The 13,213-nt window shown below is 34.8% G+C and overlaps 3 protein-coding genes and 1 pseudogene across 6 annotated transcripts in view; 2 read left to right on the forward strand and 2 right to left on the reverse strand.

The window, feature by feature from the left end:
- Window positions 1–13,213, forward strand: part of LOC141435781 (protein mini spindles-like) — a 164,313-nt gene that overhangs the window by 82,634 nt on the left and 68,466 nt on the right. The window lies entirely within an intron of this gene.
- The window catches only part of LOC141435763 (paired box protein Pax-6-like), a 200,550-nt gene that overhangs the window by 21,076 nt on the left and 166,261 nt on the right, over window positions 1–13,213 (reverse strand). The window lies entirely within an intron of this gene.
- LOC141435833 (uncharacterized) lies at window positions 55–604 on the forward strand (annotated as a pseudogene).
- On the reverse strand, window positions 1,423–6,632 carry LOC141435757 (uncharacterized). The gene is made up of 9 exons (XM_074098553.1): window positions 6,469–6,632; window positions 6,272–6,386; window positions 5,943–6,177; window positions 5,041–5,257; window positions 3,990–4,183; window positions 3,485–3,645; window positions 3,271–3,375; window positions 2,693–3,166; window positions 1,423–2,574 (listed from the first exon to the last, which is right to left on the reverse strand). Exons 1-9 carry the CDS (start codon window positions 6,518–6,520, stop codon window positions 2,283–2,285), a joined length of 1,845 nt encoding a protein of 614 aa, XP_073954654.1. The 5' UTR covers window positions 6,521–6,632; the 3' UTR covers window positions 1,423–2,282.

Below are 13,213 nucleotides of genomic sequence, written 5' to 3' on the forward strand. Positions count from 1 at the left end.
TCATTGACAATTTGACCCGTCAAACTTGTCTTGTGTCAAACGTCGACGTTCACTTCACTTCACGTCGCTGCGCAAAAACGAAACGATACTCGATTTGTTTGTTCTAAATAAGTTGTTCTCAAATAAATTTGCGTTATACCGTTATAGTATCAAAGTCACACCTAACTAAAGAATCCATCTCAGGATTTTTTAATAATATTGTACAAAATGGGAGAAGAAGATGAGTATGCATGTGTAACCAAGTCCAAACTGAAGATCAAGACAGATTCAGGGATTAAAAAGAAAAAGAAGAAGAAGTCCCCAAAGATACTGATAAAGTAATTGAACAAGAAGTTAAAGAACAAATTAAGCAGCAAGTAGACACGGATAAGCGCACCAAGGCCGAAATTGCTTTCCAAAAGATGCAGGACAAAATGGTAAGATCTCGATTTATAGAAGTTATCATCGACATCATCGTATACGTAATAATACCGTTCATTTTGCTCAAGACAGATTGGCTTCATTATGAGGCAAATTATCTGTATGTTGTGTTGTTTCTATAACAGTTTACCAATGGATTTTTTTTTTTCAGAAAAACAGAGAATACTCCAAAAAGCTGAAATGACTCATAAACAACGCGTAGAGAAGTTCAATCAGCACCTTGATAGTCTCACGGAGCACTTTGATATACCTAAAGTATCTTGGACTAAGTAAAATGTGTGGTCTCATTTTTTTGTAATTATTTAAGAGTCATAATTGAACTGACATACAAAAAAAAAACATTGCTCTTGCTTTGTAGAAGTAAAAAGTATTTTCAACAGATAATGCTAGACTTTGTGAGATGCCCACTAACAAGTGTGTTGAAATGTCTTCAAATGTGTGAATAGCACTGGGTAAAAATCACAGAAACCAAATAAATGCCAAATGGGCAAGCCCATTTTGTATGTACATTTTGTAATCAAAATGCATCTCAATATTTCAAAGCTACCTTGATAGTGTAGTTTTGTTTTGATAATTATATTGTACTTTAAAACAGTAAAGCATGCATTTTTATTTCTTACACAGTTGGCATGTAGTTGATCTTACTTAACCCTTTATTATGTGGGAACTAAAAAAAGTACTGTATTCTAAGTCTCATAGTAAAAACAAAAAGAGGCCTTTTAGCCCAGATCTGCATCTTAAGCTTACCATGTCACACCATGTATTGTCTTCAATATTTAATTCAAGTCAATTCTTGAAAGTACATTCAATATTCCAAAGAAGATAAATTTTGATGAAGAACAGGGAACTAAAATGCATATTTATTTTCTAAATATTTATTTAAAGCATGTCAAAAAAAGTTAAATATAAATAGCAACCTATTAAGTTAATTTGGACGGACTTGGCTGGAATAATGGATCATTATAATATAAATTCACAAAACATAAAACCAGTTTTATAAAAAAATATCTATGAAAACTAGTTATACCTTAGTATTTACATTTCACATAATCATTTCAATATCCTCGAGAGTTAAGGCACATAACTTTTTTCTATTACCCTAGTATTAGATCTATACAACAACATAAAAGAGATTTTGATATACGAGATTCCATTTAATTAACCTAATTATATTAGTCTCAGCTTTTATACACAAGTAACACATTTGTCTGCATTTTTTTAAACTTCCACTAGTTGCCAGATTTTGCTCACTGCTGCCAATGCACATGTGAGCATGAAAGACACAATGCCTGAATCAGATATAAGCGTTCAGTACCTGAGCGCCAAACTTTGCTTGGGTTATCATACACACGTTTTCCCCGAAATTAGTCCAAGCTAGATCAAACCTAGATCAAATTGTTTGCCTCTAAAAGCCTCCACATTTAGAGCAGTAAAAAGAATATACAAGAATTGCTTGTTTTAAGTTATTAATTAGATAGATAGTGGTTCATAGTAACAGCAGCATTATATTATTACAAGCCCACATGTGTATTGACACCACTTGGCAAAGTTTACTAAATGTATGAACTCACAAATGCTAATTAATTAAATCTGTAAGAAAGTCATGTATAAAATATGTACATAATATAATGTACTGTAATTAATATTATTCTGGTAGCTGCTTATCAGAGCTTTTGGTGAAATATCTCTGATACAAGATATCCTTAGAATATCCATACTCAGATAAATTATCATGCACATGTAATTTTTAATGGTGACAAAATTCATACTTATATAATTGTTGACTTAGTGCAAGTTTATAATTCTATTTTTAAGTCATTGCTGCATATCACTACACATAACAGAGTTTAAGTCACAAATTATTATAAAAGATAAATGAGAACTGCCAAAACAAAAGTTTTAAAGCTTAAAACTAACATGGGGGCATGATTGCCCTCGTATTTCCAAAATGAGTGAGTAAATTTGAAAATTTTGATGTTATTTTCCATATACGTCCATGGGTCGCTTCCATCGTCAAAGTGCATGGGACACTGATCGCGCTCCCTCTCGTACTCCTCCATTTCTACGGCGACAGCGGCGCCCTCTGTGTAATTCCATGAAGTCACATCTTGCTTGAGATCGCAATAAGGCCCCAGTGCTTGAGACATAAGTATCCTGAAAATTACAAAAATATTTAAATAGTTAAAATACTTCTATTAATTTCCACTGTATCTCGACTCCAATTAAAACCGTGAAACCATCACATTTTAAAATAAAGAAGCTGTATAATTACCTATTAAGATCAGCTCTCTGATATACCCAACATCTGTATTTGGAGAACGGATCTAATTCATCATAGGTAATAAGATAGGATTTCAGGTTCTCCTTCCAATATCCAATGCATTTCATCCTATAATCAGGGTCACTGTAAATATCCACTGGTCTTCCCAAATAATCCACAGACAGGCAATAATTTTCCTTTATTTGGATTGTTTTCTGATCAATATCGCATACAGAGAAGTCGCTGATATTTAGTTTACAATACAAGTTTGGACGGGGACTCAGTGTGACACCACCTATAATTCTTGTTTCAAATCTAACATCTCCTCGCTGTGTGAAGTTGAATTTTCCGGCGACAGGACAACGGATGGGTGACGGATCTTTTTTGAGGAATAGGTCGTAGCGCCATTGTTTTTTATTAGGAAACTGTACCCAAGAGCATACCGTGTGGAAGTTACTCTGAATCATAGCAAGACCTTTTCGGTATCTGAAAGAGATCACAGAGTTAAACTTGAAAAAAATAGAGAAACTTGAGAAATACTGAACTCATTTCCTTTAAATTACTTTTTTTATAGTTTTAAATTTAAATACCTTATTATATTATGATGCTGTGGCACAAAGTCAAAGCATACAAAATCTTTCTGACAACCATCAACTGTGAGGCGAGCCATCATCACTCTGCTATCACGCTGTTCCCTGTTTAACATAAAAAAAACTATATAACTTCTAATATAAATAATAATCAATGAGACCATAAGTGAATGTCGATCATGCTATATTTGACCAAGTTTTCAAAGTAATTAACCTGCAAACATAAATTGTTCTTCTATATCTTTCCTCATCAGGATAATAGGTCTCAATTATGTGGGTTTCGTTTATAAACACATCTGCATCAATATTAGCAGTGTTGATCCATTGGCCAGAAAAGTTTTGAGGCAATCGACATCCAGGCTCCACAACTTCAGCCTAGAACAGAAAACATAAAATAATCGGCAAGAATGATTTGTTATATACATGTATTAGCTTTATCTTGAGGCCTGGCTGTCATGGAAGAATAATGAAATAGCTAGCTTATTATCCCATAACTATTTTGATAAATCTCTTTTTCATACGCTTCATGATCCTCAAGTAAGTCTGTGCATTGTCTGTAAATCTTATGATATTTTTTTTCTACATGAAAAAGGAGAAGTCCAAAAGAAGACATTGGAAATAGTAATACGTATTATAGAAAAAGACACCTTTCATTGGTTGTAAAATATTTGTAATAATCTTGTACCTACTCATTATTTTACTAATATATTTCTCATTACCTTGACAGGAGTAACTTTGTATCTTTCTGGAGACTTTTCTACTGTCTTCAAAGCACTACATTCGGGTGTTATTGATGCCCCAAGGTAAAGGTCATCATCTCTGTTTTTCAGGAAACAGCGATATCTTTCGTCCTTACGAGATTCCTTAGTGTTGGCAACGGCAAAGAAATGGTTTTTACCCACAAACCAATGCCCTGAAAATAGCAAACATTACATTATAAGAAATACTTGCCTTGCAATATTTTAACAGTAGTTCGCTTTACCTTAGCTCAAAGCATCAAACTTGAACACATACACCAGAAAAAAATAATTGTTTTTGCTTTGTGCAAGAAAACAAATGTATATTATCCTTTTAATGTGCCCAAAAAAAAGAGAATTTAAATAACAAACTTATGTTGTTGTGACAGCCTTTGCCAGTGACCACCTATAATATTTGTACACATAAGTTCTCTTGTTTAGGGCACATTAAAAGGATAATTTACATATTTTTTCTTGCATGAAGCAAAAGCAGTTATGTTTACTGGCATATGTGTTCAAGTTCAATGTAAACTAACCAGAACCAATTAAAAAAAAAGTATTTTACATATATTTTATTACAGGTTTTGTATTATTGCAGACCAGCATGCCATTTATTGTGTACTAGCTTTTGACTGCGGCTCCGCTCGCGTGGAATTCGGTTATCGCGCGCAGTTCCTTCGGGAACTGTGCATTTTTTCGGGATAAGAAGTAGCCTATGTCACTCTCGGGTCCATAAACTATCTCTATGCCAAAAATCGATGGACGAAAAAGACGGATAAACATACACACAAACACACACACTTTCGCATTTATAATATTATTATTAGTATATTATTAAATTAGTAATTAGTAATAGTAATTAGTAAATTAGTATATTAGTATGGATAAACTATGTAGGTATGTGTATTTACTAATAATTTGTAAATGTTATATACAATTTGGATGCACATATTTTATGTTTTTTTTTATAGGGTGTTAATACTTTTGGCAAAGGCTGTAGTTACATAATCAATAATATATTTAAATTTTTTACCCAAGCAACTGTACTCCACAACACCATCAAATGTTCCAGACATTCCTGGGCATTTACGATAAGTGATGTTAAACTTCTGATTAGTGATCAAGAACTGGGTTCCTGCAGTTTGGCATGACCTGATCTGTGCATCTGGATGGGTGCACTCTCCAGTGAAACGGTAACGGTTTTGATATCCAAATGTCCACACTCCTTCCAATGAGGAACGACAATTTACCTGTATAGGAAATAATAAGTGGATAAGTAAAAATAAACTTCAACTTCAACTTTTTTGTTTTTGGCAACCGGACGCTTTAGGTTAGCAACCACTACTGCCAATGACTCCTGACAGCAGCAAAAGTGTATGTTGTGTTTGACCAGTTTTTAAAAAACAGTTTCTAAACATTGGGTGCTGAGAAGTGCTTGTTGCGTACCTAAAATGGACATACACAGACATTGAGACAGTACAAAACATTAAGACAAAGTGAAAATAAATAAAATAACACTGAGAAATGCAGAATGTCCCAAAGAGGACAGATTTGGGCTAATAATCTATATGAATCTATATAAAAAATCATTAAATGTGTTGCTAAGCACAAAACTCGGGAATGGCTAGACCGATTTTGCTGATTCTTTTTTTGTTGTGTTCGTTATTGTCAGGAGGTTTTTATTGAAGAAAATTTAGAAAAATTACAACAGGGGCGAAGCCGCGGGAAACAGCTAGTATGTAATAAAATTGAAAAAAAAAGAAAATTAGTTACAGATCTATTGAATAATGTTTTTCCAGCATATTTTGTCAGACAATTTTGTTTGTTTATCTTGCTTTCTCAATTAGCTTCAGTAATTCAGTAAGCTAGTAGACAAAATATGATGGGAAAACATTATTCACTGCATCTGTATCAAAATTTAAATAACAAACTTACCGGAATTGAGTTTTCAGAAAACAGAGTCACTAGTTGCTGGTCTGGTCTCAACCCCCTGCAGACCCTTTCTACTGTAGGCTCCTCGTCCAGTGCTAAGTCCACACAAGGTGTCTCAATTTTCTCCAATACATTAACTGTTCGCACAATCAACTTGACACAGTAATAACAATTTGTGTACCGGAACACCATAGTGTAGTTCACATGATAATCAGCCTTTATGTTTTCACATACCCCTCTAAAAAATTAGACATTCAAGTTGTTAAATAAAAGTATGTACTAGTATATACTAGTAGCTAACCTACTGAAAACTAAGTGGAACTCAGTGTTACCTTCCAGTCATGTCGCTGGCATTGATATCCGTGATCGTTTGTTTCCCATTTTCGAAAGAGAACCATGTGTTTCGTAAAACAATCGGAATTGTACACTCAGAACACACTGATGCGACTGAAACAAGTTTAAAACATTTTACGTAGGGCGTCGCCTTTACCGATACAACGTTTATTTTATTGAATGTTGTGTTACTTACTCTCAAATAAAAATATTGGTATAATCACTTTAAGACATAAGTATGGACTCATTGTCACACATTTATTTCCATTAATCCATACAGAAAATAGTTTTAATATTTTAACCAACGACTCAGACTCATTACTTGGCTTGGCCCCTTGTCAAAGAGTAGTATAATATACGGGGAAAAGAGAGCCCTCTCTCGTCCTGTCTGTCATGTCTGTCTCGCTGTCTCGTTTGTTTGTTCGTTCCGTTTCATTCGAGTTTAGTTTGTCATGTCAACGCAAAACAAACAAATTTCGACGGCTGAATGACAGCGCAAATAGTTCGAGATATTGTAATGTCAGCTTAAAACGCATCGCTTCGTTTATGTTTATTCGCTGTCTGGGATTCGAGACACATACTATTAAAACGCAACGCCACCCCCACGGACTTCATATAAATAAACAAGCGAAGCGAACCTAACATTTCCGTCAAACCTGCGTAACCAAAACCTAACACAAGCAATTTTTTTATATCATGTCTGTGGCCAGGCCACGCCACGTCGTCCGACGCATGTTTTAGGTAGGTTTCTATGTACATAGTAATATCATATACTATATTACTATATAAATTATATTACTATATTCTGTCTAAGTTATTCTGGGTCTGCATTGTCTGACCTATAAATAAATATAAATAGTATATGGCCCTTTACTACGAAGTGTAAAATTCGAACTTCGTGTCTTGCCGTCCCACTCACGTTTATATTACGAGAGTGAGAGGGACGGTACGATACGAAGTTCGATTAACGAATTTTGTAGTAGCCCGTCATTAGTACGCAGGGCTACTACGAAACTCGAAGTTCGTGGCGTGCGGTCCCTTTGACACTTACACAATTTAATACGAGAGCGAGAGGGACGGTACGATACGAACTTCGAGGGACGACACAAAATTTTGACAACTCCATCTATCATAAAATCAATTTGACTTTTGTTTGTCTGCTGCAAAGAGTATAAGTACCTATGTGTCTGCTGTCCAAAGACTACAGTATATATAGGGAGATAGACGGGTATCTCAGAACTTGTATTGGTTCGTATGGAAAGAGGTGCCATCTAGTTCTCATTGTTAAAGCTCGCGCCTATGCATGTGTACCTAGATATACATATAGATATGTATGTTTACGTATGCATAGCTACGTATAGATTATCAATATTACGCTATAGATAAAATTAGCGTCACGCGTCCTAGAGACTACATTAGTACCTAACTTTTTTTGTGCAGGAAATGTCCTTAAGACTACTTGGTAGTCTCTAGGACATTTCCCGCACAAAAAAAGTTAGGGACTAATGTAGTCTCTAGGATGCGTGACGAGTTAAGTAAAAATGTTATTTTCAATAATGCACATGTTTAAACAAAAAAACATGTGCAATACTGAGAATAACAGATTGTGCCGAATAGAAGAAGACAACCAAGTTCACGGCACTTGGGCAATTTTATTATTAAAATCAGTACTTACCAAATGTTAATGTACCACGTTTTACTTTTTTCAATGGTCTACTTGCTACTATTTTGCTGAGATCTCTCTGCGCTATAAAGGGTATAGAGAAAGGGAAGTAAAGTTTTAATTCAGATTTATCAATTGCCATTTATTTATATCATGACAGGCTAGCAACCTGTCACTATTGTACCGTTTTTGTCAAACTTAACTAAACCTATAATTGCTAAAAGTGGTTCCGAAGCGGTAACGTTTCGTGTGCTCTGCCTACCCCATTTGGGAATACAGGCGTGACGTTTGTGCGTGTGTAATGGGCTATGTTTTGCAGTATTATAGTAGTTTATGCAACTGTATCGTAATAGAGGTCACATGAGTGTTTTAAGGCCTAATTACGTACAGTTGCATACAAATATTTTATCTACATCCATATATTAAATCCTCTATCATGTGTTCCGCGAACCCTTGAGAATGACCTGCATTGCAACGAGTACTAGGTATGTCTGCCCCACGACTTGCGCCCGGTGCGCGCCCGATGACGACGACCTGCGCCTGCTGGTGAACGCCCCGCTGCTGCACCTGTACTGTAACTGTAATGAATGATGTATGAAATCTCATTACGATATAGATTTCTGTATCCCCCGTGCTGTACTGCCGTGGTCATAATAGAATTCAATATCGTAATGATGGTCGTGGCTGTCGTAATCTGTGGTTTTGAACGCATAATGGAGGATATACTATATGGGTGTAGATAAACATACATTTGCAATGAGATTACTGGCTGTAATCAACTACATAAAATAAAAATCTATATTCTTACGCTAGAAAAAGGCGTTTATGCTCTAGCACGTCATGTTTCTGACTCCGTTTAAGTAACTATGAGATAGTCTCACGGTAGATTAATGTTCAAAATTAGATTGTAGCCGATTATTAGTGGCTTCATGTGCATGTCACATCGCGTAGCAACAATTTATAGCAAATTTTCACAATGACAATAATTCTTATTCTAAATATTACCTATTATGCATACACAATATTCGAAAAAGTGTCATCGTCTTTACCGGTTCTTAAAAAACTTTATCATGTATATTATGAACGGCCGTAAAATGTTTTACTTATTTACACACAAAAAATCAAGGAAACATATTTTTAAAGCAGTCTTTGAAATAACATCAACTGTATCAGATAAATCAAAGTTTTATTGTCGTATTTTAACTACAGAAATTTATGTTATGTATGTATGTTTATACCTTCAAAATTTTATTCACATTCCTCTTATAGTTTCCAAGTAAAATGCCTGTGATGTGACAGGGACGAACAATAAGGGTTCCATTTTTGGAATTTTACATTGTTACCGCAACATATTTAGAATAACTAACTAAGAACTAACTAAGATCATATGGACGTAGAGTTCGAAATCTAAACTAATAAAACTAGGGACTGTAGATTTGGCAAACTGATATAAATCTGATAATAATCCAATCATTTGGCAGTTACATCCTGTTCATCCTCGCCAGGGTCATCTCCGTAGAAGGGAATTTCTCAAAAGTTAATGGCAAACACAAAAAAACTACACAGTTGTTTAATTTCAATGACAATGCGTTTTTATAATAGACAACACCTAATGCTGCAGCCAGAGTCGTCTGCTCATGACGGAACTCCTTAAAGCACAAATATGAAATTTTACATGTACGTTCAGTTTTGATGTAGGTATACATGATTTTATGAGACACTAAAATATATAACTAAAAAGATGAAAATAAATTGAAATAAAAAAGTTCTCGGAAACAAGCAATTACTTAAGTTGTTAAGAAAGTTACACTATCCCTGACTGACACAGACTACTTTTTCTCCGAAAAAATGCAAAATTTCCGCGGATAAAAATAATTGAATACAAATCCGGAGTTGATTTTCAAAATTCTTTCAAAGATACAATGCCTCTCATTGACAATTAAGAATGTTATAATAGAACAAAATAGAAATTCATGTCCCGCAGAAACTTTACAATTTCTCGGGATTAAAGTAAAAAAATAGTGTAGCTTTCTATCAGTTAAGTTTTTTTGTAAATCGAACTAAAGATTTACATCTATCCCGCGGGAACTTTGCGATTTCCCTAGATTAAAGAAGCCTGTTTCACATTACAGGGACAGCTGTGTGGCTGTGTACAGAATTAACTTATTCTTATCCGAGGAAAAATGAAATGAAAGGAAATGCGTAACTATTTTAACATTTTCTAAAATTGCACATTCCATTCCAAAGTTCGCCTTGGGGAGGCCTATGTTCAGCAGTGGACGTCTTTCGGCTGACATGATGATGATGATTCCAAAGTTGGTACAAATATGATTTTGAATTACAAAATTTGCACCATCTGTCTGAATCTAAAAAAACGTCTGCCTGTATTTGTATAATTCCATTAATCCTCCGAAAAATCAATCAAACAAAACACGAAAAAAAAAGATCGCAAAAGGTAAATGTATGTTACTCCAAATTTAACGCGAGCGAAGCCGCGGGAAAAAGAATAAGAATAAGAATTTTATAGGGTTCCGGAGCCAAAATCGCAAAACGGAATATATCAATGTCTGTCTGTCGTCTGTCAGTCCATGGCTTTGTTCAGGGACTATCAATGCTAGAAAGCTGTAATTTTGCACGGATATACAGTGGTGGTCATGTAATTAAGAACGATTTGAAGTTCCAGATTATTTTTAACTAAATCATGTCATGTGTAGTCGTGGTTCCTTCTTAGAAGTAACTAGTTACGTTATGAAATAGCCTCATGAATAGAGCAAACGGGATTAAGAATAAATAATAAAATTGCTGACATTTTTTTACAAATTTTGTTTTTATTCTCTTTAGTAACAAATTAAAATAGTAATGAAGCTGGACAAATAATTAAGAACGATTTATTGAACTGCTCGAAAGTTTTTTTATTTGAAACTTAGATTAACTAAATCACACTAACGTGAAGTTTGTACAGAAAAAAAAAGGAATTTAATACATTTTAACTAAAATTAATAGTTAGTAGCATGTCCACGGCTTTTTATTACTGCCTTACACCGGCGAGGCATTGAATCTATCAATTTTTGACATTTCGCAAGAGAGATAGAGTTCCATTCTTCTAAGAATACGTCATACAGTTCTCTTAAATTGCCACACTGTCGATTTGAAACCTTTTTCTTGACTTCGCACCAAAGATGCTCTATTGGGTTAAGATCGGGGCTGTTGGCTGGCCAATCTAAGACAGAAACTGATTGCGATGTGAGGAATTCCTTAACGGTACGTGCAGTATGCTTGGGATCATTGTCATGCTGGAATGTCCAAATAACCGGAAGCACGCCTTCAGCATATGGTAACATTGTTCTTCCAGTATGTTTTTGTATTGAAATTGATCCATGTTTCCTTCTATCAGCCTAACAGGTCCAACACCATGTCCAGAAAAACATCCCCAAATTTTTACATTTCCCCCGCCATGCTTTAAAGTCACATTGTATACTTTGGGTCGAATGCTTTATTTGAAGGCCATCTTACATATCGTTTGCCATCAGAAACATACCCTATTTATTTTTGTCTCGTCAGAAAAAAGAACGTTTTTCCACTGTCTGACTGTCCAGTTTTCATATCTTCTTGCAAATGCAAGCCGGGCTTGCCTATGACACCGTTTCAACATAGGCACCTTCCTTGCTATCCTTCCGTGCAACTTTTCTTCTACCAAACGCCTTCGAATAATGCGTGCCGAGATTGCTGAAGGGTTGTTTTCGCCAAAATATTTTTTTCTTAACTCATTAGACGGTATTAGACCCTTTAAAAGGATTTTGTTTTGCCAAACGAACGATATTTCGATCATCTCGACGAGATGACTTTCTTTGTCTAGGTACACGCGGAACATTTGAAGTAGTTTGATACGTGGCAAAATGCTTTATGGCGTGGAAAACCATAGTTTTTGAACATTGCAGATGATCGGCATGTGTTATACGACCAATTCTTGTCGCGAAGTTTTAGTATTACTTCTCTTGTAGATTTATCACAACTTTTATTTTTCCCCATTGTTTTTATATGAAGCAATCGCCTTTAAGACTTTTACGGCACTAAATGGCGCCAAAATTATTCGAATAATAACCTAAAACCACAAAGCGGCCGTCCGTTCTCTATATAAATTTGAATAAAAAATAAACTATTCAGCGTTCTTAATTATATGACCAGCCAGTAAGTAGTAATACTAGGTTTAGATGTAATGTATAAAGTTTATATATTTATTTTTTAGCCAATTATATGTATAAATAAATTTACCGCTAGTACGGAAAAGTTTTACGATACCGAGAGAAGTACAAAAATATACATGCAGTTAGTAACACTTGTCAGTTTGAAAAAATCTTCTCTATAAAAAATCGTTCTTAATTATATGACCACAACTGTATATGTAAACTATGCCGACAAAATGGTACAATAAAAAAAAATTAAAAAATTTTTTTTAAGGTTACCTCCCATAGACGTAAAGTGGGGGTGATTTATTTTTACTCATCCAACCCTATAGTGTATCGTTGGATAGGTCTTTTAAAACCATCAGGGGTTTGCTAAGACGATTTTTTGATTCAGTGATTTGTTTGCGAAATATTAGCGTCCAATATTAGGGGGATTTGAAAAAAATCAGGATGGTAGTAAGTATATCAAACTTAAAAGGAAAACGGTTAAGTTTTCTTGAGAATCATTAGTAGTTTAAGAGTAAATAGCAGCCTAAGGTATAAAATATACCTAAACTTGGAATATACCGTACAAAATACGAAATCCTTAAAAAATATTACTTAATTTTTTCGTAATGGCTACGGAACCCTATTTCGGGCGTGTCCGACACGCTCTTGGCCAGTTTTTTATTCTACTTGCCGTGTTAGAGCGGTTTCGTATTACTACAATCCGAATCCATGAAAACACCGGAGTAACTGGAGTACAGACGAGTAATCGTAGCACTATTTTTAACCCCCGACGTAAAAAGAGGGGTGTTATAACATTGACCGCTATGTGTGTCTGTATGCGTGTCTATCTGTAGCAACGTAGCTCTTAAACAGGTGGACCGATTTGATTGCAGTTTTTTTTTTATTTGAAATCAGGGCGATGGTTCTTAGACATGCTTTTTCAAAATCGGTTCAGCCGTTTTTGTGATTTTGAACTTTGAAGTTACAAAATCGGGCTCGGGAGTTTTGGTGGAATTGGTCGGAAATCGGATTGCGTATACCTTTACGCCTTTGTGTGGAAAAATTTGAAGAAAATCAGGATAGTAAGTATATCAAACTTAGACTGA

This window comes from Choristoneura fumiferana, chromosome 15 (genome assembly GCF_025370935.1).
Source record: "Choristoneura fumiferana chromosome 15, NRCan_CFum_1, whole genome shotgun sequence".
NCBI classification, from domain to species: Eukaryota; Metazoa; Arthropoda; class Insecta; order Lepidoptera; family Tortricidae; genus Choristoneura; species Choristoneura fumiferana.